The 27,381-nt window shown below is 49.4% G+C and overlaps 2 protein-coding genes across 2 annotated transcripts; one reads left to right on the top strand and one right to left on the bottom strand.

Annotated features, from left to right (window-relative positions):
* Positions 1-406: 406 nt before the first annotated feature.
* Positions 407-15,383, bottom strand: LOC150068035 (uncharacterized). The gene is made up of 8 exons (XM_090336859.1): positions 15,313-15,383; positions 14,948-15,008; positions 10,455-10,595; positions 9,814-9,902; positions 7,619-7,745; positions 7,069-7,149; positions 4,350-4,429; positions 407-2,836 (listed from the first exon to the last, which is right to left on the bottom strand). Exons 3-8 carry the CDS (start codon positions 10,567-10,569, stop codon positions 1,451-1,453), a joined length of 1,878 nt encoding a protein of 625 aa, XP_090192985.1. The 5' UTR covers positions 10,570-10,595; positions 14,948-15,008; positions 15,313-15,383; the 3' UTR covers positions 407-1,450.
* Positions 15,384-17,961: 2,578 nt separating this feature from the next.
* LOC150068034 (uncharacterized) lies at positions 17,962-27,181 on the top strand. Its single transcript, XM_090335955.1, is given in 6 exon segments — positions 17,962-18,354; positions 20,309-20,387; positions 21,488-21,614; positions 22,785-22,847; positions 23,925-24,029; positions 25,298-27,181. Coding segments are annotated over 5 exon segments (1,635 nt in total). The 5' UTR covers positions 17,962-18,354; positions 20,309-20,354; the 3' UTR covers positions 26,605-27,181.
* The last annotated feature ends 200 nt before the right edge of the window (positions 27,182-27,381 follow it).

Genomic DNA, 27,381 nt, shown 5'->3' with positions numbered 1-27,381 from the left:
GGTGGGATCCCTGGAATAAGTCAGCAGTGTCACCAAGTGTGGGCTGGGGACTGGATTACACTATCAGACAATGCCATTTAAACCACAAATGAACCCAAAAGGTGCGACACAAGCTGATGGCTCACATCTGTAAGCCTACGTACTCGGAAAGCTGAAACCTGAGGATCACAGTTCAAAGTCAGCCCAGGCAAGAAAGCTTGTGAGCCTCTTATTACCAATTAACTATCAGAGAGATAGAAAGAGACAGAGAGAGACAGAGACAGAGAGAGACAGAGAGGAGAAAGAAAAAAGCCGGAGAAGCAGTGCTAGCTTTGAGCAGAAAGAGCTCAGGGACAGCACCCAGTCCCTGAGTTCCAGACAAAAAAAGAAAGAAGAGAGAGAGAGAGAGAGAGAGAGAGAGAGAGAGAGAGAGAGAAAGGAAGGAAGGAAGGAAAAGAAAAGAAAGGCCAGAACTGTGGCTCAAGTGGTAAAACGCTAGCTTTGAACAAAGAAAGTTCAAGGACAGGGTGCAGGCCCTAAGTTCAAGCTCCAGGACTCACACACACACACACACACACACACACACGAACGGACTTGTAAAAGGGGGTAGAGATAACTGGCTGAGAGCATGAAGTAGCCACTGAGGACAGGCACACATGAGCTGCTCCCTTCTGGACATGCTCAGTAGGACCAATGAGGTCAGAGATGCCTGGAAAGCCGTCTTGCAGCAATCCCCAAGTCCCAGAGCACCTTGGCTGCTAAAGAATGACACATGAACAAGCCACGCTGGCAGCACTAACCAATAAGGGACAGGACCAGATCAGCTCCACTTACCCTTAAGCATTTAGTAACGCCCCAAGCCCCAAGCATTCAGACTCAAAGTACTACAAATGGGTTTTCCAGGGAAGCGGAGGACCAGACCGGAGCTCAGTGGTAGCAGACTTGCCTAGCATGTGTGAGGCCCTGGGTTCTATACCCAGCACATGCCTCAAAGAAGAAAGGCCATAAAAGAGTTCCAGGGGAAATTGACAGAGCTTATTTCAGCTGATCAGGATGACATCTAAGAGCACTCTACCGCTACAAACCACACAAGACAGTGAAGACCGAAGGTTAAATTAACCTAGCCAGGCATTGGCGGCTCACACCTGTCATCCTAGCTACTCAAGACACTGAGATGGGAGGATGGTGGTTCAAAGCCAGCCTGGGCAGGAAAGCTCATGGGACTTTTCCTCTCAAACTATTAAAAAAAAAAAAAAAAAAAAGGCAGAAGTGGCGCCGTGCCTCAAGTAATAGAGCACCAGCCTTGAGCACAAAAGCTCAGGGGCAGCCTCCGGACCCCAAGTTCAAGCCGCAGAACTGGCAGTAATGATAATGATAATAATAATAATAATAATAACAACAACAACAACAACAATAATAATCTGATGCTCTTTGGTGGCACTGTTGGCACTGAAAGCTGGCAGCAGGTGGGCTAAACAGCAACACCCAGGCCCTGACGTTCATAGGGCTTCTCTGTGGCGTGGACCCTGGCGTGTTTCCGGAGGCGCGAGTACACGGCGAAGGCTTTCCCGCACTCCTTGCAGATGTAGGGCTTCTCGCCCGTGTGCGTGCGCATGTGGATGTTGAGTGACGTGGAGTAGATGAACGCTTTCCCGCAGATGTTGCACACGAAGGGTTTCTCCCCGCTGTGGATCTTCAGATGCTTCGTGCGGTGAGACGAGGTGATGAAGGTCTTCCCGCAGTGCACGCATTCAAAGGGCTTCTCCCCGGTGTGGGTCCTGACGTGGTGGATGAGGCCTGAGGTCCTGGTGAAGGCCTTGCCACACTCCTTGCACGCGAAGGGCTTCTCTCCGCTGTGGATGCGGACGTGGGTGGCCAGGCCCGAGTACTGCGTGAAGGCTTTCCCACATTCCTTGCACTCGTAAGGCTTGATGCCGGTGTGCGTCCTCAGGTGCTCAGTGAGCTGCGTGGATCGTGAGAACGCTTTGCCACACTCCTTGCACTCGTAGGGCTTCTCTCCCGTGTGCACGCGGACGTGCTCGGTCAGGCCCGACCAGCGCAGGAACGCTTTGCCACACTCCACGCACTTGTACGACTTGACCCCTGTGTGGATCCGCACGTGGTCGTTAAGGTACGAGACGTTTTTGAAGGATTTCCCACACTCCTTGCACACGAAGGGTTTTTCTCCACTGTGGGTTTTCACGTGGGCCGAGAGGCGGGAGAAATTCGCGAAGGACTTCCCGCATTCCTGACACGTGTTGGCTTTCTCGTGGGCACGAGGATGAAGGCTCACGTACTGGGGGAGGTGTGGGGAGACACCCAGGGCACCCCAACACTGCTTGCACTCACAGACTTTGTCTCCCGGGCAGAGTCCCATGGGGTTCTGAAGGCAGGTGACATACAGGAAGTCCTTCCCATACTCCTCGCACTCATATGGTTTTCTCCTGCTGAGAACTGGAAGTCGCATAGCCAGGTTGGAGTGGAGGAATCCATTCCTGTATTTTTCCCACTCGTGAGGCTCTCTGTCCTTGGTCCTCGTGTCTGGCGGATGGCAGGCCTGGTTAAAATAGGCATTACCACAATCTGTGTACTCCACGGGCTTTTCTTTCATCTCTCTTCTCTGGTATGTAATATTCCAGGGAAGGGTCCCGAGGTTCCCACACTGATTCAGTTCAGACTCATTCTGTCTTAGATGGGTTTCCCTGAGCTCAGAAAGCACATCGCCTCCATTCCAGCTGCACTCAGAGGTGAATCCTTGATTCTCCCTTCCCACAGGGCTGTGAAGTTGCAACTGTCCACCCAAGACTTCTCCATGTGGTGAAGGGTCACCGGGCTCCCCTCCTGGAGAGCTGCTTGCCTGGAGATGAAGGGTGGAAGGGAGTGAGGGACTGTGCAGACACACACGTTCTCTTTGCCACCTGAACACAGACACGCGCTGGTGATTACTTCCAATTCCATGCACTCATTCCCAGAGCTCTTCAATTCTACCAAAAAAGGCAGAGCTCTACTCCAGAACGCGATGATTCTGCCTCTAATTATGAGACCGTGCAAATTTTCATAAAACTGCCGTGTCTAGCGGCCAGGAGCGTGGCCTAGTCCTAAGAGCGCTTGCCTACCATGCATGAGGCCATGCACATGGTACCATGTGCACAGGAAAAGACAGAAGTGGTGCTGTAGCTCAAGTGGTAGAGTGCTAAGCCTTGAGAAAGCCCCAAAACAGTGCTTAGGCCCTGAATTCAACCCCCAGAACTGGCAAAAAAAAAACAAACCCAAACAAAATAAGACAATCGTGTCTAGTAGTATTTACAAAACTATGAAGCACTGGCTTCATGCTAGTTTGTTTTGATTTTGGGGTGTGTGTATGTGTGTGTGAATTTTGGGGTATGAACTCAGGGCCTGGGCATTCGCTCAGCTTTTTTTTTGCTCAAAGCTGATACTCTACCACTTGAGCCACAGCTCTATCTCTCGCTTTTCTTTTCTTTTTTGCAAGTCCTGGAGCTTGAACTCAGAGCCTGAATACTATCCTTGGACTTTCTCAAGGCTAGAGCTCTACTACTTAAGCCACAGCACCACTTCCAACTCTTTTCTATGTATGTGGTACCCAGGAATCAAATCCGGGTCTTTGTGCATGCTAGGCAAGCACTCTACCACTAGGCCACACTCCCAGCCCTCTAGTTTTTCTTTGTGATGATTAATTGAAGGTAAAAATCTCATGGATTTTCCTGTCCAGGCTAGCTTTGACCCATGCTCCTCAGATCTCGCCCTCCTGAGCAGAAAGGATGACAGGCATGAGCCACGACACCCAGCCTCGTTAGTTTTAGGGCATGTGCAAATGCACATCAGCACCGGTGCAGAGGCAGTGCTGTGTCCCACTGGTGCACAGTCCTCCTCACAAAGCTCCTACTGGATCTTCCACAGTGGAATTACAAGGTAAGTATTATCGCCAGTCACAGTGGCTCACACCTGTCACCCTAACTACTCAGGAAGCTGAGATCTGAGGATCTCAGTTCTAAACCAGCCTGGGCACTAAAGTCCTTGAGACTCTTATCTCTAATTATCCACCAGAAAACCAGCAGCGGGTGCTGTGGCTCCAGGTGTAGGGCAATAGCCTTGAGCTGAAGAGCTCAGGGACAATGCCCAGGCCCACAGTTCAAGTCCCACAATGGACCAAAAAAAAAAAAAAAATAGAAGCAGAAGAAGAAGAGGAGGAAGAAGAGGAGAAGGAGGAGGAAATGGAGGAAGAGGAGGAGGAGGAAGAAGAGGAGGAAGAGGAAGAGGAGGAGGAGGAGGAGGAGGAGGAGAGAAAAAAAGAAAAAAGTATTCTCTTTTGTGGGAGTAGGAAATAAGAAATTCCCCTTTGTTGACCTTACCGTTTGTGACCCACTAGAAGCTGGTATCCTAAAATAATTCTGAGGTTCTGATCCACAGGTTCTAGGTTGTTCTTCTAATTCTGCAGTTAAATGGAAAGAAAAACATCAGGGCTAATGGAAATCAATGGCAGTCCAAAGGAGTTAAAAATGATAAGGGTTGGGGGCCAGGACTGTGGCCTAGTGATAGAATGCTTGCCAAGCATGCATGAAGACCCAGGTTTGATTCCTCAGTATCACATACATAGATAAAAGCCAAAAGTGGTGCTGTACCTCAAGTGGTAGGGTGCTAGCCTTGAGTTCAAGGCCCAGGACTGGCCAAAAAAAAAAAGATAAGGGGTGGGATTGGGAGTGTGGCCTAGTGGTAGAGTGCTTGCCTAGCATGCAGGAAGCTCTGGGTTCGATTCCTCAGTACCAGATACATAGAAGAGGGGGAAAAAAGTGATAAGGGTTATTTGTTCTTCTTTAGAAATCAGACATAAGAGAAAGAGTAAGCTGGAAGTGGTGCATACTTGTAATCCTACCACTCGGGAGGCTGAAGCAGGAGGATTGATTAAGTTCAAGTCCAGTCAGAAGCACTGAATGAGGCCAGGAGTGGAGCCTAGTTGTAGAGTGCTCACCTAGCATGCTTGAAGCCTTGGGTTGGATTCCCCGGTATCACATACACAGAAAATAGCAGTGTGGGTCAAGTGGCAGAGTGCTACCCTTAAGCAAAAGTGTCCAAGGACAATGCCCAGTCCCTGAGTTCAAGCCCTTAGACTGGCAAAAAAAAAAAAGTACTGAATGAATTCTATTGATAGAAGGGGCATGGGAAGAGAAGAGGACAAATATACTTAAGCATTTTGCTATACAAAGACTCGGCAGGCTAGGGATCGGTGGTTCAAGATACAATCATACTCCAGAAGTTGAGATCTGAGAATCACAGTTCAAAACCAACCTGGGAGCCTGGTACCGGTGGCTCACACCTGTAATCCTAACTTTTCAGAAAGCTGAGATCTGACAATCACGGTTCACAGCCAGCCCAGGAAGAAAAATCCCTGAGACTTATATTCAATGAACCATAAGAAAATCCGAAATGGTGCCATGGCTGTAAGTGGTAGAGTACTAGCCTTCAGCAAAAGCTCAGGGAGAGTGCCCAGGCCCTGACTTCAAGCTCCATAACAGATCAAAAACAATCTGGGAAAACAAATCCACCAAACTTATCTCCATTTAACAAGGAAAAAGTTAGAAGTAGAAACATGGCTCCAGTGGTAGAGTATCAGCCTTGAGCAAAAAAAAAAGCTAAGCAAAAACGTGAGGCCCTAAGTTCAGTAGCCATACCAAAAGTAAATTCAAAAAATAAAGCCAGGTGCAGGGGCTCACGCCTGTAATCCTAACTGTTCAGGAGGCTGAAATCTGAGAATCACAGTTCAAAGCCAGCCCAGGCACTAAAGACTATGAGACTCATCTCCAAGTAATCACTAGAAAATGGGAAGTGGGGCTGTGGCTCAAGGGGTAGGGTGGTAGCCTTGAGCTAAAGGGCTCAGGGACAATTAAAGTAAGCTGGGCACCAGAGGCTCACACCTGTAACCCTAGCTACTCAGGAGGCTGAGAGCCAAGGATTGAAATTTAAAACCAGGAAAAGTCTGTGAGTCTTAACTGCAATGAACCATCAGAAAACTGGAAGTGATACTGTGGCTCAAAGTGGTAGAGCAGTAACCTTGAGCAAAAGAGCTCAACAACAACAACAAAATTAAGAATTTGAAGCCGGGAGCCAGGAGTTTGGCCTAGAGGTAGAGTGCTTGCCTAGCATGCACAAAGGCCTGGCTTCAATTCCTCGGTACCACATACATAAAAAAAGCCAGAAGTGTTGTTGTAGCTCATGTGGTAAAGCTCTAGCCTTGAGGGAAGCCCAAGGACAGGGCTCAGGCCCTGAGTTCAAGCCCCAGGACTGGCCAAAAAAAAAAAAAGAATTTGAAGCCGGGTGCCGGTGGCTCATACCTGTAATCCTAGCTACTCAGGAGGCTGAGATGTGAGGACCGCAATTCAAAGCAGGCCCAGGCTGGAAAGTCCGTGGGACTCTTATCTCCAATTAACCACTAGAAAACCAGTCGTGGCTCTGTGGCTCAAGTGGTAGAGCACTAACCTTAAGCTGAAGGTTCAGGGACAGCACCCAACCCCAGAGTTCAAGCTCCTCACCCAACCAAAAAAAAAAAAAAAAATGGCAATAGCACCAGATGACGTACATGCCTCTGTAGATGAGAGCCTGTGCTGTGTGCAAAAGGCTCAGCGTTCCCTTCCCAGCAATGCAGGGAGCAAAATAATGAAGACATTTAAAGTCATGAGGAAGGGGCAGTCAACATGTCAGTTCACACAAACTATGGAAATGGAAGGGGAGAGGATTAGAAAATAAAAGGAAGGGGGCCGGGAGTTTGGCCTAGTGGTTAAAGTGCTTGCCTAGCATGCATGAAGACCCGGGTTCGATTCCTCGGTACCACATACATAGAAAAAAGCTGGAAGTGGTGCTGAGGCTCAAGTGGTAGAGCTCTAGCCTTGAGAAAGTCCAAGGACAGTGCTCAGGCCCTGAGCTCAAGCCCAGGACTGGAAAAAAAAAAAAAGAAAAGAAAAGGAAGAAAAATCTGGAAAAGCAGCCCACAGGCTCCCAGCGGAGGGTTGAGCAGGCAAGGCCTTCAATCTCCTGACACAAAGGCCATCTGGAGAAACGTCAACAATTCACACTCACCCTGAATTCCTGCACTTTTCACAGGCCCCAACACTTCTTGTGCTAACCAGAGGATCACACGAGGCATAAAGAATGGATTCCCTGTGTGGGTGGAAAGACACAAACATGGCAGAGGTTCATAGCGCTGATTGGTGGTAAACTTCCTGGACTAAGAAAACCGCAGGCCCAACCAAAGCAAAGACACCCATTCCATGCAAAGGAGCATACAAGGGGCAGCCCAGGGGTTGGGGGCTTGCTCAGCCAAATTCAGGCTGACATCTGCTATATACATTTACAAAGCAGAAAAACTTCAATTAGAGGGGCTAAGGGGAGGGTGACCTTAGTGGTAGAGCTCCGCCCCCCTCACAAACATAGACAGATGAATACAGACGAAACGGATCTACTTTGTGGGGAATGGTAGCAGATGCCTGTAATCCCAGCAGGAGGGAAGCTAAGGAGGCAGGATAATTAAGTTCCACAGTGTCTTTGTTACTTGCCACTGCATTCAGATGATAATGCTCCCTGCCCCAATGGGTTCTGGGGCAGGGTAGAAAGAAGGGCACAGCCTTACCCAAAGTAGCCAGGTTCTTGTAGTTCTCCAACATCACATCCTTGTACAGGGTTCTCTGAGTCGAGTCTAGCAGAGTCCACTCCTCCGGCGTGAATTCCACAGTCACATCGTCAAAGGTCACACAATCCTAAACCATCGTACAGATACACACGCTGCTTTGAGCCAACTATGAGCTCTGCAAGTGTTCATGGAAGAGAACAAATGCCTAGACATGGCTCCAAGATCTCCCCAAAATCCTTCCTCAGGAGTCTTATCAGGCTAAGGGCTCTCCTTAAAGCTCACTCAGTGAGGCCTCCTACCCTTATGCCTTCAATAACAATATTGCAGCTTTTGGTTGTTTTGCTTTGCTTCTGTGCTGGCACTAGGACTTGAACTCAAGGCCTAGGAGCTGTCCCATTGTGTTCTTTATTCAAGGCTTGTGTTCCGCCACTTGAGCCACAGTTCCACTTCCCATTTTCTGGTGGTTCCTTGGGAGATAAGAGTCTTATGGACTTCCCCACCTGCGCTGGCTTCGTACCACAATCCTCAGCCCTCAGCCTTCCTAGTAGCTAGGTTTATAAGGGTGAGCCACTAGCACATGGCTAAAAGCATCTCTAAATATGATTTTGCAACAGCACAACCAGGCTGGGAGCTCATGTCCTGTTTCTCTATTGTAGCAACTCTGGACATGCTCAGGTATCTGGGAAATGTTAAGGACTAAATCCTTAAGATGACAAAGATGCTGTCATCTGCATTGCTTACCTGTCCAAGCCCTCAGCCAGACCAAAATAAAACAAAACAACAACAACAAAAAAAGTGGAAGTGTGGCTCAAGAGCACTGACCTTCAGTGAAAAAGCCAAGCAAGAACTCAAGACCCCGAGTTCAAGTCCCAGTACCAGGACCAAGAAAAAAAAAAAAAAGAGGGGCCGGGAGTTTGGCCTAGTGGTTAAAGTGCTTGCCTAGCATGCATGAAGACCCGGGTTCGATTCCTTGGTACCACATACATAGAAAAAAGCCGGAAGTGGTGCTGAGGCTCAAGTGCTAGAGCTCTAGCCTTGAGAAAGTCCAAGGACAGTGCTCAGGCCCTGAGCTCAAGCCCAGGACTGGCACCAAAAAAAAAAAAAAAAAGATACTCATCATTACATGAGGCTTAAGACTAATTAGGAAGAGCCAGGAATGGTACACATTCTTATAATTCCAGCATTGCATTTCGGAGGTCAAAGTTAGGCTGGGATATAAAGCCAATTTCAGGCTAGTGTACACGGCCAGCTCTTGTCCCAAAAATAAATAAATAGCCTGGCTCACACCTGTAATCCTTGCTACTCAGGAAGCTGATATCTGAGGATTGTGGCTCAAGGCTAGCCTGGACACTAAAGTCCATGAGACTCTTATCACCAATTAAAAAACCAGAAAACCAGAAGTAGCACTGTGGCTCAAGGAATAGGGCGGTAGCTTTGAGCTGAAGAGGCCATGGATAATACTCAAGCCAAGAATTCAAGACCCATGACTGACCAAAGAGAAAAAAAATTGATTGATTGATTGATGAAGTTTCTCAATGGTATACAGCTTACCTGCGTTCAGAGCCACAAGACAAATTCTGAATTACTAACAATTGAGACAGACATGTCCTCTTTCCATTCCTCTGTATGCAGAGTTCTGTGGAACCCTATCTCTAGCCAACCTTTATCAACATGGAACACAGCCATTAAATATCGCTTATCCCTACTGGCATGATTTTTCAAGGCCAATGTTAGGCTGAGCTCCCGGGAGACATTCAATAAGCGTCTCAGTCCAGTGAGACTGTATTTCCTTTTAAAAGTTCTGGCCAGGGGAGGCAGAAATCACTAGCACTGACTGCAGTTCAAAGCTAAAGGGCAAAATGTTAGGAAGCCCCCCACCCCTCCCATCATTTCAACAAACAAGCTTGTGGCAGAACACATTTACAATTCCAGCTACACAGGACACATAAGTGGGAGGATCGCAGTTCAAGGCTGATTCAAGCTAAATGTGTGAGATCTTATTAAAAAAAAAAAACAAACAAAACTTAATAAAAGCAAAAAGGGCTGAGGATGTGCCTCAAGCGGTAGAGGACCTAAGTTCAAACCCCAGTACAGAATGAGAGTAACAGAACCCTGGAGACAAGTATACCCAGGGCAAAGTGTCTTGCTTGTGGAAGGAAAGACTTGGCTCTGTAGAACTGCACGCTTGCTTGTACCTGTGAACAGCTTTCCTGACGGTCAGCCACTGTCCCATCTACCGCTGACTCCTCTTCGTATACCTGGACAGGCTCTCTGGAAAGAAGGCCTGGGGGGAAACAGAGAATGTCAGAACCCTGAGGGGGTTTGTTTATTTACTTATTCATTCATTCATTCATTCATTCCTTTTAGGGATGAGGCAGTCCTGGAGTCTGAACTCAAGGCCTGGGCATTGTCCCTGAGACTTTGCACTCAAGGTTAGCACTCGACTCCTTGAGCCACATCTCCACTTCTGGCTTTTTGGTGGGTAATTGGAGGTGAGAGTCTATGAATGCCTCTAATCCCAACTACTCAGGAGATGGAGACCTAAGGATTGTGGTTCGAAGCCAGTCTAGGCAGGAAAGCACGAGCCTCATCTCTAATCAAGCACCACTCCAGCTTTTCTGAGTAAGTTAGTGGAGGCAAGAGTCTCATGGGCTTTCCATCCTGAGCCGGCCTCAACCCATGATCCTCAGATCTCAGCCTCCTGAGATGCTAGGATGATCGGTGTGAGCGCTAACCACTCTGCTCCCATTAAGCTCTTGGCAAAGAAAGCAGCTGCAGAGCTGCCCAGGCTCCGTCTATGGACTACTGTGCAGGGGAGACCACAAGGAGGACTTACCGTTGCAGAGATCAATGGCTGCCATCCTCTGAGGCTGGTGGTACAGGGAGGCCACACACTCCCTTCCCCAGGGCCAAGGTAGACACAGCTTATGAGTCCCAATGGACAGTGGCATCCCCCATTCCTCCGGATTCAGGAGTCCTGTTCACAATCAGTGGTGAGCAACAGCGAATATCAGGCATCAAACATCACTCATGAGTGCTTGTTCTCTGAAACTAATATTGTCTACTCATGAACCATAGGGCTGTATCAGTAGACTTTGTGTGTGTGTGCGTGTGTGTTTGCTGGTCCTAGGGCTTGAACTCAGGGCCTAGGCACTGTCCCTGCATGGCTAGTGCTCTACCACCTGAACCACAGCTCTAGGTCCAGTCTTTGGGTGATTAATTAGAGAGAAGAATCTCAAGGGCTGTCCTGCCCAGGCTGGCTTCAAACCACAATCCTCACATCTCAGTCTCCTGAGTAGCTCGGATGATAGGCATGAGCTACTGGTGCCTGGTAAGGTGGGTCTACTTGAAAGGAGTAGGTCACTGGGGGGGATGTGGCTCCTAAGAGTTGGTCCTATGCCTGGCACTGTCCTCTGGGTTTTTCTCTCCCTATTTCCTGGCTTCCGTGAGATGAGCAGCCTCCTGCTCATGTAAGAGCATGAAGTCTCACTGTGCAGAGACCCCATGGTACAAAATGATCCCAGTGGTTCAAGCAGAACCTATTACTGGCTAGTGCCGCTTGCATGCACCGACTGGTGAATTCTTGCTAGTGTTGGCCTGGATGGCCGAGGTTGTGGAAAAACAAGACTGGTAACAAAGACATCTGTAAAAAGGGTATTAAGAGCAGGGTGTGGTGGTACAAGCCTGTAGTGTCTGTACAGGGAGGTGCAGACAGGAGGGTTGTGAGATCCAGGTCAACCTGGGCTACATGGCAAGACTATCTCATGTCCACATCCTGTCTGAGCTGGGAATTTACACCTGTCACCCTAGTTATGGAGGCAAAAATCCAGAGGATCTTGGACAGAAAAATACCTGAGAATCTCTCTGCAAAGTAACCAACAAGTGGTAGAGCACCAGCTGAGCAAATGTGATGCCAAGTCTACAACTCAATTGTTAGGGAGCTGGGCATTGGTTGACTCATGCCTATAATCCTAGCCACTCAGGAGGCTGAGATCTGAGGATCGTGGTTCAGAGCCACACAGGGAAGAGGAGTCCCTGTGAGACTCTTATCTCCAATTAACCACTCAAAAATCAGAAGTGGTACTGTGGCTCACATGGTAGAATGCCAGCCTTGAGCAAAAAGATCAGGGACAGTGCCCAGGCCCTGAGTTCAAACCCCACAAAAAAAAAAAAAAAATGCTATGGCGGGGGTGGGGGGGAGCAGGCACCAGTGACTCATGCCTATAATACTACTACTGGTAGAAAGCCAGTTTGGGCAGGAAAGCCTGTGAGATTCATATCTCCAATTAACCAGCCAAAAGCCAGAAGTGGAGCTATGGCTCAAGCATGGCAATGACCAGAAGACAGAAAGAAGGAAGCAAAGGCAGGTGTGGTGATGACCCTAACACACAGTTTTAGGTGATGCAGATTTCATTCCCCAGCCTCAGTGGAAACTTACTCCATGAGACCTAAAGAAACCTGCCACCGTATCTGGGAACTGAAAGGAATTAATAGTTCAGCAATCTCGATCTCTCTTTCTAAGCCAGACCCATCTACAGTGGTGGCTGTGGGCTTGATCTGCTAAAAGCAGAGGCCAAACGTAAGAGTTCATAGCAGAACCCAACCAGGCCTGCCACGGAGTGTCCTGATGACAGGCTAACTCCACCAAAGTACAGTTAATCCTCAGGGGAATGCACTCTGGGCCCAGACTCAACTTCCCATTAGCCAGGCATCAACATAATACCTGTCATTATAGCTTCTGCATACCATTATTTTTTTTTTGGTAGTGTTGACAACTGAATCGAGAGGCTTGCACATGCTGACAAGTGCCCACTATATATCCTCACACTTTATTTGAACTCAGGGCCTGAGCACTGTTCCTGGACTTTCTTAAGGCTAGAGCTCTACCACAGCACCACTTCTGGCTTTTACTAGGTCTATGGGACCGAGGAATGGAACGTGGGTCTTCATGCACGCCAGTCAAGCACTCTACACTAGGCCAAACTCGCAGCCCCACCCACAGATTTCTTGTTGAAAGGGGACAGCACTTAAAATTCTTGCCTGAGTTGGCCTGGAACTGCAAGCATCCTAATTTCCAAATGCCAAGAAGCTGGGATTACAGGTATGAGCCACCACACCCTAAAACACTGGTTTGTTTAAATAGTTCTCCTTGACCCTGTACATGGCAATTTTTGTCAGCAGGGCTGGGGGAAAAGAGGTCAATTGGTAAGAATGTCTGCATTGCACACATGAGAACCAAGGATATCTTCCCAACATCACAAAGTTAACAGTAAACCTGGACCAGGCACCAGTGATTCATAGCTGTAATCCTCACTATTCAGGAGGCTGAGTTCTGAGGATTGCAGTTTGAGGGCAGCCTGGGCGGCAAAGTCTATCAGATACTAAGTTCTATTAAACTACTCAGTAAAAGCTGGAAGTGGCTCCAGTTGTAGAGCTCTAGCCTTGAGCAAAATGAATCTCAGGAACAGTGCCCAAACTCTGAGTTCAAGCCCCACAACCAGCACACACACATACATACACATACACATACACACACACACACACACACACACACACACTTTTTCATAGTGGGAACACTAGAACGACATTAAAGGATGAAACTGTTGCTGGGCTTGCTTCAAGTATCCAACAAGTATGAAGCCATGAATAAAACTTCAGTACTACCGAAAAGTAAAAAAAAAGAACTAGCCAGACACCAGTGGCTCACATCTGTAATTCTAGCTTCTCAGGAAGCTGAGATCTGAAGATTGAAGTTCAAAGCCAGCCAGGGACAGAAAAGTCCATAAGATTTTTTTTTTCTTTTTTTGGCGACAGTCCTAGGGCTTGAAATTAGGGCCTGAGCACTGTCCTTAGGCTTTCTTAAGGCTAGAGCTCTACCACTTGAGCCACAGCATCACTTCGGGCTTTTTCTAGGTATATGGTACCTTGGAATCGAACCCTGGGCTTTTTGTGCATGCTAGGCAAGCACTCTACCACTAGGCCAAACTTCCGGCCAAATCCACAAAATTCTTATCTACAATTAACAACCAACTAGCCACAAGAAGAGATGGAGTGCAAGTGATAAGAGTGCTAGCCTAGTGGTATGAAGCTGAGAGTTCTAACTCCAGTACTGCCGGGAGAGGGAGAGAGAGAGAGAGAGAGAGAGAGAGAGAGAGAGAGAGAGAGAGGGAGGGAGGGAGGGAGGGAGGGAGGGGGGGAGGGAGGGAGAGAGAGAGAGAAAGGGAGAAAGAGAAAGGGACAGAGAGACAAATACAGAACCCTCTCATTTACTGTGGTGTGATTCCACAACCCCACATAAGCTGGTGGCTATTAAGTCCCACACTGGCCAGTACCTTTCAGAATTGACTCGGACATTCCCTCAGGGAAATGGGAGTCTAGTTGGATAGGCAGAACCCCAAAGTGAATTGAAAGCCATTCAAAGAGGCTTTGGCAGTTTATAAATACGAACATTTCCTAAGACTACGAATTAATTAATTCTTTATTTTTATTGGGATTTTTTTGGAGAGGTGCTGGCCATGGGGCTTAAAATCAGGGCCTGAGTGTTGTCCCTGAGCTTATTTATTTACTTTTTTAAACTTCTTGAGCCACAGCTCCCCTTCCAGCTTTTTGCTGGTTAATGGGAGATTAAATTTCTTATGGATTTTCCTGGTCAACCTGACTTCAAACCTGGATCCTTCACATCTTAGCCTCTTGAGGAGCTTGGATTACAGGTGTGAGCCACGAGGATGGCCTAGTTATGTCCAGTTTTCTGGTAGTTATTTCTGAGATAGTCTCGCAGACTTTTCTGCCCCAGGCTGGCCTCCAACTAAGCTCCTTTAGTCTCAGCCTCATTTGAAGGAAGGATAGTGCCCCAGTTCATGCCTGTAATTTTCAACTGACTCATCAAATACTTCACCAGAAAATGTATTTCATTAGTTAATATCATCAGTAGTAGCCTAACAAAGCCTCCATTCTTTCTCCCAGAAGTCTCAGGGAGCCTAGTATAGCTGAGTGTTAGAGTAGCAGCCCTGGATTCCATCCCCAACACAAACATACAAACACATACACACACACACACACACACACACACACACACAGAATTGCTTAGTATCCTTGATTTTCTGCAATAAACAACCGAACTTAAATGTTTCTGCATGCTTATATTTACATAAAGGCACCATGCAACCTACAGACTTCCAAGGAAAGTTACTTTTTTTTAAATCAGAAATGCAATTCCATCAGAATTTTTCTGTCAGGATGCAATGTGCCCCCATTAAACAGAGAAAGCGAAATTTTCAGATGAAACATTCATTCCCCTGAAAAAGAGAGAGAGAGGTTCTCCTGACCCACCTTGCAGCCGGAGGATGCAGTGCCGCGGTTCCACCTGACTCCAACCCAGGCAATTCAATTCCTTGAGGGGGGGGGAATTAAAATTTGTGCAAGGTTAGAGTGGAGGCTTTCGAAGAAGGGTGGCCGCGAGGACATAGAGGACGAGGCCGGGTCACACTCCCCCCCTCGCCCGGCACCTGGGCGTGGGGGACGGGGTGGGGGTGGCCGGCCTAAGAGGCCCCTCACTCATGGTGGTCACACCAGGCACTGGGGGCCCCCGGGGCCCACGATCCAGACGTGTCAGGCCTCTCTCAAGACATTCCTTCCATCATCTAGGGCCAAACTCGTGCCTCCCCTTCCCCTTTTTCCCCCCCAGCCAGGCTCACCGAGGCCCGGACGGGGAGCCTGGACCACCAAGGAGAGCAGCGTCTGGACAGCCAAACCCAGGGGGGCGGGGAGAAAGGCAACGGAGAGAGGCGGGTCGGTGATGTCATTTCCGCTTCCGGTCCCGGCCGCCAGCCACGCTGGACCTTTTCAAGCGTAGACTTTTTTTTTTTTCCCCAGCTGTCTTCTCCGATGTATGTATGGGGAGAGTAGGGAAGAAGTGGGCAGATGGACTCCACCGCATCCTGAGGGTGGGCTCGTCGGAGCGGGACTGGAGGCTGAAAGAGGCCCAGAGGCCCCGGTGGAGGTTAGAACGTGGCCCGGAAGGCGGCTCCGGGCGGCTCGGGGGCGGGGCTTGCTGGTGGGCGTGGTCGGGCGAGTGGGCGTGGCCTGGACCCAGGCTCAGTTGTGGATGGAGATGAGGAAAGGGATGGGCGCAGGGGGAAGGTGGAAAGGCCGTGGCAAATACTAACGAAAGCTTTTCTACCCTCCTCTCCCCACGCTTCCCAGGGGCCTCCCGGAAATCTGCTGTCACGTTGCTAAATCGACCCACCCCGTGGAATGACCTGTCTCCTCCATTCAATCAAGAGCAATCTTTTAACATTTCAACGCCCTGGACGGGTGGCTCTGGGGCCTTTGTAATCCTAAACCACTCAGGAGGCTGAGATCTGAGCATCATTTGGCTCGAAACCGTGCCTTGAACAGGAAAAGTCTGTGAGACTTTTCTTCTTTCTTTTCCTTCCTTTCTTCTTTCTTTTATGCCAGTGCTGGAGCTTGAACTCAGTGCCTGGGTACTGTCCTTGAGCTCCTTTTGCTCAAGGCTTACAGTGCTGCTTCAGACTTGACCCGATATAAGAGGGTCCACACAGGAGAGCACCCCTACAAATGCCAGGAGTGTGGCGAGGCCCTTGCCCACTGCTCCAGCCTTTCTGTGCACCAGAGAACCCATACTGGCCAAAAGCCATGTGCATATAAAGTACACACATGGTGTGTACCTGTTCCTCAAGTCACAATAACCACATACAAACTCATGAAGCCTCATAACCCTCTCCATGGAATTTCAGGAATGTGAAATGTACCATGTTCTTTTTTTGTCTTGTTGGTCATGGGGGTTGAACTGAGGGCCTGGGCGCTCCCCTTGTCCCTGAAATCTTTTGCTCAAAGCTAGTGCTCTACCACTTTTGAGTCATAGCGCCACTTCCTGGTAGTTCCTTGGAGACAAGGGTCTTTCCTGCCTTGGCTGGCTTTGAACCACAATTCTAAAATCTCAGCTTCCTCTGTACCTAGGATTACACTCACAAACCAAGGTGCCCCGTTGTTTGCCATGTTCTTGATGGGGTTCCACACTGTGCCACCCTGTGGACGCCTGCTGGGATGTAAATGGGGACAGGGCTGTCAGGGCCTGGCGATGACATCCTGGAGAGAAGCCCAGTGAATGAGTGTCAGGTCACTTCCTTGGGTGGAGGCCTTACAAGCCTGCTGGCCAGGTAAGTGTTTTGCTGGCAATGTTGGTTCCTTCCCTCAGTGGTATGCCGGCAGGAGGAACGGCTCAACCTTGCTCTGTTAGTGATGCTGCGTTGCTTTTAGTCAGATGTGCAGCAGCTCCTTGCTCTATGCTGACTACACCTTGCGAGCGTAGTCAGGATATAATGTGATGTATGGATTGATATTTGACAGTTCAGAGCATCCTGTCCTCCAGTGACCTCTCTCATTCCAGAATCGATGGGTATCAGTCACTGAATAAAGTTCTCTCCTTAAAATGTCTACGTGTGTGTGTGCGCGCGCGCGTGTGTGTGCACGTGCGCTGGGGCCAGAACCCAGAGCCTAGTATGTTAGATAGGCACTCTACCTCTGAGTCTGTCATATTCCCAGCCCTGATTCTAGTGTTAACTAAAATGCATTCATTAACTGAAGGAAAGTCCTATGTGCTTCTTTTATTAGTGGATATTAATTGTACAAAGGGGTTTTATTGTGCTATTTCCATGTATGCATACAATGTAATTTGATCAGACTCCCAATTCCCATTACTTTCTTTTTGTGTGTATGACAGAGGCTTGAACTCAGCCTGGGCCCTGTTCTTGAGCTTCTTTTTGTTCAAGGCTAGCACTCTACCACTTGAGCCACAGTATGGATTTTTCTGAGTAGTTCCCTGGAGATAATCTCATGGAGGGCTGGGAATGTGACCTGGTGGTAGAGTGCTTGCCTAGCATGCATGAAGCCCTGGGTTCCATTCTTCCAGTAACACATAAACAGAAAAAACTAGATGTGGTACTGTGGCTCAAGTGGTAGAGTGCTACCTTGAGCAAAAGAAGGTCAAGGACAGGGCCCAGCCCCTGAATTCAAGCCTGAGGACCAACACCAACACAACAACAACAACAAAAACCCCAGAAACTGATGGAAGACCTATGGAGATCTAAGAATGTGGGCAGAGTTAGGGAAGAACCTTTTCTGAGCATCTCTTGGAGAAATCCCCACCTCTCAGCACCCCAGCCACGCCCCTTGGCGTGGACTCCGCCTTGCCCCAGGCCCCGCCCCCATAGAGCCCCGCCTCCAGCGACGTGACCCCGCCCATTGCCCCCGCCGTGAGAGGCCCCGCCCCGACCTCTGGGCGGGGCTACAGGTCCATCTGGGCCTCCGGGCTCCAACTTGAACTCGGAGCCTCTCCGGCGTGGAGCCGGAAGTGGAAGTGACGTCAGCGGCCCGCGGATTCCCTACGGGCGCTGGCTGTGTTGGGGGTTCGGAGCGTCCTCTCTTCACGGTGGGCGCGTCCCTCATTGGGGTGAGTTCCAGAGATGGGCCGGGGGCCGCGGAGAGCCCGGGCGGTGTGCGGACCTCACAGAGGTCCCCTCGCGGGCCTGCGCCCTGCCCGGCCGCGGCCCTGTCAGGCCCTCGGGGGAGCCGGGCGGGAAGTGTCCCGGGCTGCTGGGCGCGGGGCTTCACCCGCGGGGCTCCTGTCGTCATCCAGCGGCGACCCGTGCGTCAGAAACGTGCGCCTGAACACCCCGGCAGGGCTTGATGGCTTCGTGGCTGTCACTCACATGCAGGTGAGAACGTTGAATTTGCAACCGAGGTGCGTGAAAGATGAAGTACTAACCTGAAATACACCAGGAGAGTTGTGACAACAGACTGTAAATCTGTCATATAGAATACATAGATAATATTATATATAAATATATATATGAATGCTGTGTGGCTGGGGACGTACCTTAGCGGTAGGATGCTGGTAGCCTGGTAGTATTAGGCCCTGGGTGTCAGAATTTTTTTGATGAACAAATTTACAAGGCCATCTCAGTCTTTTATTTCTTTTTTTTTAATTTTTTTTATTGTAGTTAGTAAAAGGGTTACATGATATTTGCCAGATAGAAGGTGCATTAATTCACATACATTGATACCCTTTCACATGTCTTGGTACCCATTTCCCTCCCCTCTTTTATTTCTTTCACAGTATTAGATTTTTAAACTCAGGGCAGATGGCATGCTAAGCAGGTGAACTACCACTTGAGCCATACACCTCACTGGCTTTGAATCACCAAATACTATTGATTTCATTTGGTATTCGTGGCCCTTGGCCATCACAGGTGCGTGTGTGTGTGTGTGTGTGTGTGTGTGTGTGTGTGTGTACACATGGAACTCTGGGCCTAGGTGTTGTCCCTGAACTTTCTCACTCAAGGTTAGCATTCTACCACCTGAGCCATAGCTCCACTGCTAGCTTTTTGGTGGTTAATTGGAGATAAAGAGCCTCACAGACTTTCCTGCCAGGCTGGCTTCTAATCTTGATCTTCTGATCTCAGTCATCTGCATAGCTAGGAGTAGAATTCTGAATCGTTTGGTATCCCATTGTAGACATATTTTTGTGACTATTTCAGGAATTCTCAGGAAAATCTGTGCGACTCTTATCTCCATTTAGCCACCAAAAAAAAGCCGGAGGTAGAACTGTGGCTCTGAGTTGAAGCCTCAATCTGGTACACAAAAGAGGAAGAGGATGTGAGGGAGGGGTTAGTTTAGATATGGGTTTCAGGGGCTAGGTCTTGAACACTCAGCTCTATTTCTTCTGTGTCTAACATGATGGAAGTTCATGGACTGACAAAGCTCACCTCATGGTGAGAAAGAGAGCAGAAGTAAGGGGTCGGGAAATTATACCCTTCAAGGACACACCCCAGTGACTTACTTCCTCCAAGAGACCCACCAAACATTTCTACCACCTCCTAGTATATGAATCCATCCATGCATTGAGCCACTCAGGAAGGCAAAGCCCTCTTGATCCAGTCCCCCTCCCCTCTCCAGAGTCCCCTCCTGTGAAGACCAAGTCTTCACTACATATGAGAAGGATGTTTCAGGTCCATCTGCTATGTGACCTTGTATAGGACAACTCCTGGTATGTGTGTTTTGAAAAAAAGGTGTTATCACTGGAGGTATAGCTCAAATAGTAGCATGCCTGCCTAGGGAGCAAGGTAGGGGGGGAACAGAGTTCAATCCTCAATACCACAAAAAATAAGAAAGAAGAGCCAGGCGCTGGTGGCTCACACCTGTAGTCCTAGCTACTCAGAAGGCTGACATTTGAGGATCACAGTTGAAAGCCAGCCCAGGCTGGCTCTTATCTCCAATTACCCACCAAAAGCCAGCTGTGAGCTGTGGTTCAAGTAGTAGAGTGCCAGCCTTGAGGAAAAAAAAAAAAGTTCAGCGATAGCAGCTAAGCCCAGAGTTCAAGCCCCAGGACTGGCAAAAGAAAAGAGGTACTATAGTATGCTGATGATGTTAACCTCTGTGGAATACAGTGTAGCATTACATCTGGCCAGAGACTTCTTTACCCATAAAGTGAGGCTGGTATACTTTCCCTAGTGGAAGCATTGCCCCTGGCCTGGTTCTAAGTGAGACACAACTGCCCTGGCATGGATAGGCAGTGTACACGTGTCATAGGAAACAATGGTTTCTAGCCATGCAGGCGCAGAAAATATGGTAGGCTATGGGTTCTCAGGCCTCCTGTCTCTTTTCTTCCAGGTGGTTGTCTTTCTAGGGGCCTGAAGAAAAGGTAAAGGTGGAGAGGATGGTGGCCGATTGCCTGACACATTGTTATGAGGTATGCAGAGAAAGCACCACAAGGCCTCTGAGAAAACATTGACCATCTAGATAGCCTGGGCTCCAGAGCTTTCTCTCATTCAAGTTAGTGCTCTATGTTTGAGTCAGGCCTCCAGTTCCAACTCCAGAGCTTCTAAAGCAAGTAGAGACACCTCCCCCCGCCCCCCACTCAAAGACGGAGCTCCCAGAGCAGTACCAGGAAATAGCATCTCTCCTGGTGGTGGGCTGATGCCTGAAAACTATGCCAGATCTCAGTGATTCTGAAGTAGTCATAGGCCTTACAGCAACACAAGTCCTATTTGCTGTTTTGCTGTGTTGTCTGATTAGGAAATACTAGTGTCCATTTCTTCTTTTTTTTGCCAGTCCTGGGCTTGAGCTCAGGGCCTGAGCACTGTCCTTGGACTTTCTCAAGGCTAGATCCCTACCACTTGAGCCTCAGCACCACTTCCAATTTTTTTTCTATGTATGTGGTACCAAGGAATCAAACCCAGGTCTTCGTGCATGCTAGGCAAGCACTCTACCACTAGGCCAAACTCCTGGCCCCTATTTTTTTAAGTAGTTGTACAAAGGAGTTACCATTCAACAAAGCAATTTATGAATAAATGTATCATGAACAATGTCATCCTGACTGTTATTTTCTCTATTTATCTAGTGCATGTACAGGAATGTATAGTTTATTAACAGGAGAGGGGCTCTGGTCCAGTTGGTACCTCACACCTATAATCGTAGCTACCCAGGAGACTGAGATCTGAAGATCAAGGTTCAAAGCCAGCCCGGGCAGAGACTCTTTATCTCCAATGAACCACTCAAAAGCCAGAAGGAGCACTGTGGCTCAAGTGGGTAAAGCACTAGCCTTGAGCACAAAGAAGCTTAGGGACAGTACCCAGACCCTGAGTTCAAGCCCCACACATAACAACAACAAAAGGTCACCAGGCCTCCATGTCTGGAACAGATGGACAGGAAGCTGGGTGTGGATGGAGTGCAGAGCCCCTGTCCTCCCTGAGCCCCAATCCCTGGGCCTGACAGTAAGAAGTCATTTGCAATGTAGAGACAGCTCTGTTGTTACATGTGCCTGAGGCTGGCATGTGTGTAACTGTTCAGGACTCGGTGAGCTTTGGCGATGTGGCTGTGGGCTTCACTCAGGAAGAATGGATCTTACTGGATCGAGCTCACAGAGAGCTGTACAGAGAGGTGATGCTGGAGACCTACCGGAACCTGGCCTTGCTCGGTGAGACTCCGTCCTGTCTAGGGCCTCCTTGGGGCAGGCAAGGCTTGGTGTCAGGTGCACTGCAGGACCTCTGAACCACTGAACACAATGGGAAGATACATTCTGACTCAGTACCCCTAGATCTGTCCCATCGCCCCCAGGGGGTGCCCCCATGACCTGGAGTGACCCCGGTGCATAGAGTTTCCTAGGTTATTCCAGCACAAATCCCTCTTCCTCCTCCACAGTTCCCACAGTTGATATTAGCAAGCCTGGCCGATGATTGTTTTTCCCCTCTCCTCTCTGAGTCTAGAACCTTTCACCTAAGCAAAGCGCTTTAGGAGTTCTCCTTACCGCATCCTGGTCACCAAGGTCACTACTGGGGTGAGGGTTACTTGAACCCAGGCACTGTTGTGTGACAATCGGTGATTTGGTGGCAAGAAAGCTGCCAGTTGATGACCGAGCAGGTAGCATATAGAGCATGGAAATTTGCACACATGTCATTCCTCATATGTGAGGAATGACACACAGGGAAGCTGATCAAAATACTGTAACTTGGACTTTTTGTTTCATTTTATTGGCTGTGGGACTTGAACTCAGGACCTAGGTGCTGTCCCTGGGCTCTTTCTTAATCAAGGCTAGCGCTCTACCACTGTGAGCCACAGCGCCACTTCCAAATTTTGAGTGGAAAAACAAAACAAAACAAAACTTCTCTTTTAGTGGCTTGTTAGTGCATCCTCAATATGTTTGGACTTTAGGACTGATAAGTATTTCATTATAAAAAAGACTAGATAGGCAATGCTTAGCCTATGTGAAGAATTCCTGTGCCTTCATTAAAAGCATCGCTTCTCACCAGGCACCAATGGTTCATACCAGTAATCCTTGTGGCCCAGAGTCTGAGATCTGAGGAGCACAGTTAGAAGCCAGCCTAAGCAGCAAAATCCACGAACCTCTTATATCTGTAATGAACCAGCAAAAGATGGAATGGTTTCTAAGTGGTAGAGTACCTGCCACAATCAGAAAATGCCAAACAAGAATGCAGGCCCTGAGTTCAAGCTCATGTTCTAACACACACATGCAAAGACACCAAAAAAAAAAAAAAAAAAAAAAAAAAGCGTAGCTCCTGTATTTGTCCTTAAGTTTTATGGCTTTGGCTCCAACCTTCCCCATGAAAGCTTATCTCCTCATACACAGGATGTGAGCCCATCAAACCCAGTCTCATCTCCTGGTTAGAAGATCTGTGGCCTGTGCAGAATGGTGAGTGTTTGGAAAGAGTACCGTTAGGCTGGGATTGTGGCTTAGTGGTAGAGTGCTTGACTAACACCCTGGGTTCAATTCCTCCGTACTGCATACACAGAAAAAGCTGGAAGTGGTGCTATGGCTCAAGGGATAGAGTGCTAGCCTCGAACACAGAGAGGCTCAGAAATAGCCAGGCCCTGAGATCAAGCCCGAGGAGTGACAAAAACCTGTTAGAAATATAAGGGAGGAATCTTCTGTTTTCTTTTCTTTTCTTTTTTTCTTTTGTCATAAACTGTATTGGTGGCTCATGTCCCTAATCCCAGCTACCGAGGTAGCTGAGGTTGAAGATCGAAGTTCCAGACTAGCCTGCGGAAGTGGTGCTGTGGCTCAGGTGGTAGATGCCAACCTTAAGCTGAAGAGCTCAGGGACAACACCCAGCCCAGAGTTCAAGCCACCAAATACAGTTTTTGAGTCCCATTCATTAAGCCAATAATTGACAGAGTCAAAAAGTCAAAGGCATTCATTCTCCCCCCCCCCTTTTTTGTCATCGTGGGACTTGAACTCTTGGCCTGGGTGCTGTCCCTAAGCTCCTCAGCTCAAGGCTACCACCCTATGCCTTGAGCCACCACACCACTTCTGGTTTTTTAGTGATTAATTGGAGATAAGAGTCTCCTATTTTTGGGCCAGGAGTTTGGCCTAGTGGTAGAGTGCTTGCCTAGCATGCACACAGACCCGGGTTTGATTCCTCAGTACCACATACATAGAAAAAACCTGGTGGTGCTGAGGCTCAAGTGGTAGAACTCTAGCCTTGAGAAAGTCCAAGGACAGTGCTCAGGCCTTGAGCTCAAGCCCAGGACTGGCAAAATAAATAAAGTTTCATGTTCTTTAGTGCCCAGGTTGGCTTTGAACCAAGCTCCTCAGATCTCAGCCTCCTGAAGTAATTAGGATTATAGGCGTGAGCCACCCTGCCCCACTCTTTCCCTTCTTTCCACCAGATGCAATTTGAAATCCTAGACAAATGAGCTCTATCATTTTTAAGTCTTACCAATTGACCATTTATCTCCAAACATTAATTTTTTTCTGTTTTATATGCAGACTGGGAAGTGCAGCTTAGCACTAAAGAGTCAACATTTCAGGAGGACTTTTTGAGGAGCCACACTGCCAGTGGGACACAAACTGTAAGAGCAACGAGAGATTGTTGTTGCTAAGATTTCCAGTTCCATTTTAGGAAAGAAATATTCACTCATCAGGGAGCACTGTGTCCAAGACACACTCTCATGTCAGTGAATCTGGGATGTCCCAAATCTCCGATGAAACCTGTTCCTGAGGCAGTCCCACAAGGGGACTGTAAGCTAGGCTCGGTGTTAGAGTGCCTACTCTGAGTTTTCTCCATATTACTTAATCAGTCTGGCTGCTAAGTGCCTATCATTCCATCACTCAGGAGGCTTCAATAGGAGAACCAAGAGTTCCAGGTCAGCCTGGATGGAAAAGTACACAAAACACCCATCTCCAGAAATAATCAGGAAAAAGCTGGGTTGGAGGTGTGGCATACATGGTAAGGCACCTGCCGTGAGTGAGCAAGCTGAGCAACCTTGAGGCATTGAGTTCAAACTCTAGTACCTGCACCCAGTATACAGACCCACAGGATAAGTTAATGTTGGACTTTTCAAACCATTTGTAAACAGCTGAACTCCAGCTTTAAAATTAAAGCAGATGACCAGGTGTCAGCGGCTCATGCCTGTATTCCTAGCTACTCAAGAGCCTGAGATCTGAGGATCATGGTTTGAAGCCATATGTTTCCATGAAACATATCTACAATGAACCAGCAAAAGCTGGAAATGGCTCAAGCAGTAAAGCACTAGCCTTGAGCACCAAAGCTCAGGGACAGTGCCAAGGCCCTGCATTCAAGCCCCAGGACCAGCATGCACGCGCACACACACACATTAGAGCAGATGGCTCAGAATTGGGGTGCTATTTTTGCAATGCATTATTCCGTTAGGAAGATGTCATAAAAAGGTGAAAATTCAGAATCGTCTAAATGACTCATTATCAACAGGGAGGGGGGATCAGCATTGGAGAATTCCCAGGTTAATGAGTGGAAACCCTGACTTGCCCCACTCAGCAGAGACTGCCACTTGCCTTGTAGGAAGTCAGCAGAAATAGAATGGGAGACCAGAAACAACTCTCCTCTGCTGGTCTCTCATGCCTCCACCCCTCAAGGTGGGCTCCAGGCATGGCTCAGTGGCAGAGCCCCTGCCCCACAAATTCAAGGCCCTAAGTTCAAACCGCAGTACTACCAGAAAAGAAAAGGAAAAAAAACAAAACCCAAAATCTCATGAAAACAGACAAGAATCGTTCCATGCTTAGAACAAGATGGTCTGGGGTTCTCGTGTACGTGTTCCCCGATTCAACTCAAAGGAAATGCCCAGGGTAGGGAATGTGGGCCTGTCGATCTTAACTGGCAAACCCTCCCCTCCTTCCCCTCCTCCTCCTCCTCCTGCAGTTTCTGTCTTCCTTTCTGACCCCCACGGATAAGTGTGAAATGTTCTGTGATCCCCAGCGGCCCCTCCCTCGTGGGCTGGCGGGAGGCCATCACGCGCAGTGTGGAGACATCCTCAGCGAGCACTCGTACTTCAAGACGCCCGTGAAGGCTCACCCTGCCCGGAGCGAGGCGGCGGCGGGGGCCGGGGCGCGGATCCCCGCGCAGGCCCTCTGAACCTACGCGTGCCCGCGGTGCGGCAAGGCCTTCGGGCGCTCCTCCAACCTGGGCCGGCACCTGCGCACGCACACGGGCGGGAAGCCGTATGCGTGCCGGGCGTGCGGGAAGGCCTTCACCACGCACGCGCGCCTGGCCGAGCACTTCCGCACGCACACGGGCGAGAAGCCCCACCGCTGCCCGCACTGCGGCAAGGCCTTCGCCTCCGCCCCGCGCCTGGCCCAGCACGCGCGCATGCACAGCGCCGAGCGGCCCCACGCCTGCCCCGAGTGCGGCCGGGCCTTCCTCACCTCCGCCTACCTGCGCAACCACGTGGGGTGCACCCACAGCCGCGAGCGGCCCCACCGCTGCGCCGACTGCGGGAAGGCCTTCCACGCCCGCGCCTCCCTGCGCAGGCACGCGCGCGTCCACAGCGCCGAGCGGCCCTGCCGCTGCCCGCAGTGCGGCAAGGCCTTCCTCCACGCCGCCTACCTGCACAACCACGCGCGCAAGATGCACAGCGCCCGGCGGCCCCACCTCTGCGGTGAGTGCGGCAAGGTCTTCCACGCCTCCTCCTACCTCCGCAGGCACGCCCGCACCCACAGCCGCGAGCGGCCCTGCCTCTGCGCCCAGTGTGGGAAGGCCTTCCTCAACGCCGCCTACCTGCGGAAGCACCAGAGCACGCACGCCGGGGACAAGCCCTACGCCTGCCAGGAGTGCGGGAAGTCCTACGACCGATCCAGCCTGCTGCACGACCACGTAAAGACACACCTGGTGCAGAAGCCGTTCGCGTGTGACGTGTGCGGGAAATGCTTTCAATACTTCTCCTACCTCACCAAACACATCCGCATCCACACCGGAGTGAAACCCTACAAGTGCAAGTACTGTGGGAAACACTTCACCACGTCCTCCAGCCGGACAGAACACGTGCGGACACACACGGGCGAGCGGCCCTACGAGTGCAAGGAGTGTGGCAAGGCCTTCAGCTCCTCCTCCAACCTCATCCACCACGGCAAGATCCACAGCAGAGGGAAGCCTGCAGCTGGAGGTGCGGAGAAACCTCCGGTAGCTACTAACTGAGCACTTACATACTGACTGACACGAGCGGCAGCAGCTGGGGATGGAAGGCAGGCTGACAGTCCCAGTTTAGGAATTCTCACCTTCAGACATCACCCTGGGATTTTCCCTGGAGAGAAATCCCATTAAGAGAAGGAATGTCCAGCCAGGCACTGGCGGTTCACACCTGTAAGCCCAGCTACTCTAGAGGCTAAAATAGGAGGATGGAGGTTCAAAGCCAGTCCAGGTTGGAAAAGTCCGTGAAATTCTTTTCTTTCCAAACAAGAAACCACTCAAGCCAGATGTGAAGCTGTAAAGCTCAAGCCTGGTGGGGGGAGGGAGGGGAAATAAAGATAATAAATAGGGGATGGCTCTCAGTCATGTTAGATGAAATTGAAAACATGAATTGAACCCACATTCTCATCATTCCCCATGAGTGTACACAGGAAATCCCTCACAGCTTCTTGGGAAGTTATTAAATACAGGGGGACCTCGTGATGGAGGGAGATGTAAATACAGGGTTGGAGCGTGGCTCTGCAGGATATTTCCATCTTCACTTGTGCTTTCAGTGGAGAAAACTGGAGGTAAGGAATGGTGGGAATGGTGGGAAGTCCTTTCCACGGAGCATGAATCCTCTGGCTGATTCTGCCAAGAGATGATGAAAACTGTGGGAGGTGAGACCTGGCCCCCCAGATCAGCCCACCTAAATGGTGCTGGTATATTGGGAACATTCTTTTTCCTTCTGTCCTGGCCATTCTGAGGGTGATGTGGCTTTCTTTCTTCCCACAGCAACATCAGTGC

The sequence above is a fragment of the Megascapheus bottae genome, chromosome 1 (genome assembly GCF_031878675.1).
Source record: "Megascapheus bottae isolate mThoBot1 chromosome 1, mThoBot2.hap1, whole genome shotgun sequence".
In the NCBI taxonomy this organism is placed as follows: Eukaryota; Metazoa; Chordata; class Mammalia; order Rodentia; family Geomyidae; genus Megascapheus; species Megascapheus bottae.
This window is presented reverse-complemented; position numbering and strand designations above follow the sequence as displayed.

What these genes read in the sequence shown, in the direction of transcription:
- LOC150068035 (XM_090336859.1), bottom strand. Translation starts at nt 10,569, where the DNA reads ATGCCACTGTCCATTGGGACTCATAAGCTGTGTCTACCTTGGCCCTGG. An exon ending in CAAGAACCTGGCTACTTTGG is followed by an intron (nt 7,150 to 7,618) that starts GTAAGGCTGTGC and finishes CCACCCACACAG; the next exon opens with GGAATCCATTCTTTATGCCT. An exon ending in GAAAAGTGCAGGAATTCAGG is followed by an intron (nt 4,430 to 7,068) that starts GTGAGTGTGAAT and finishes ATTTAACTGCAG; the next exon opens with AATTAGAAGAACAACCTAGA.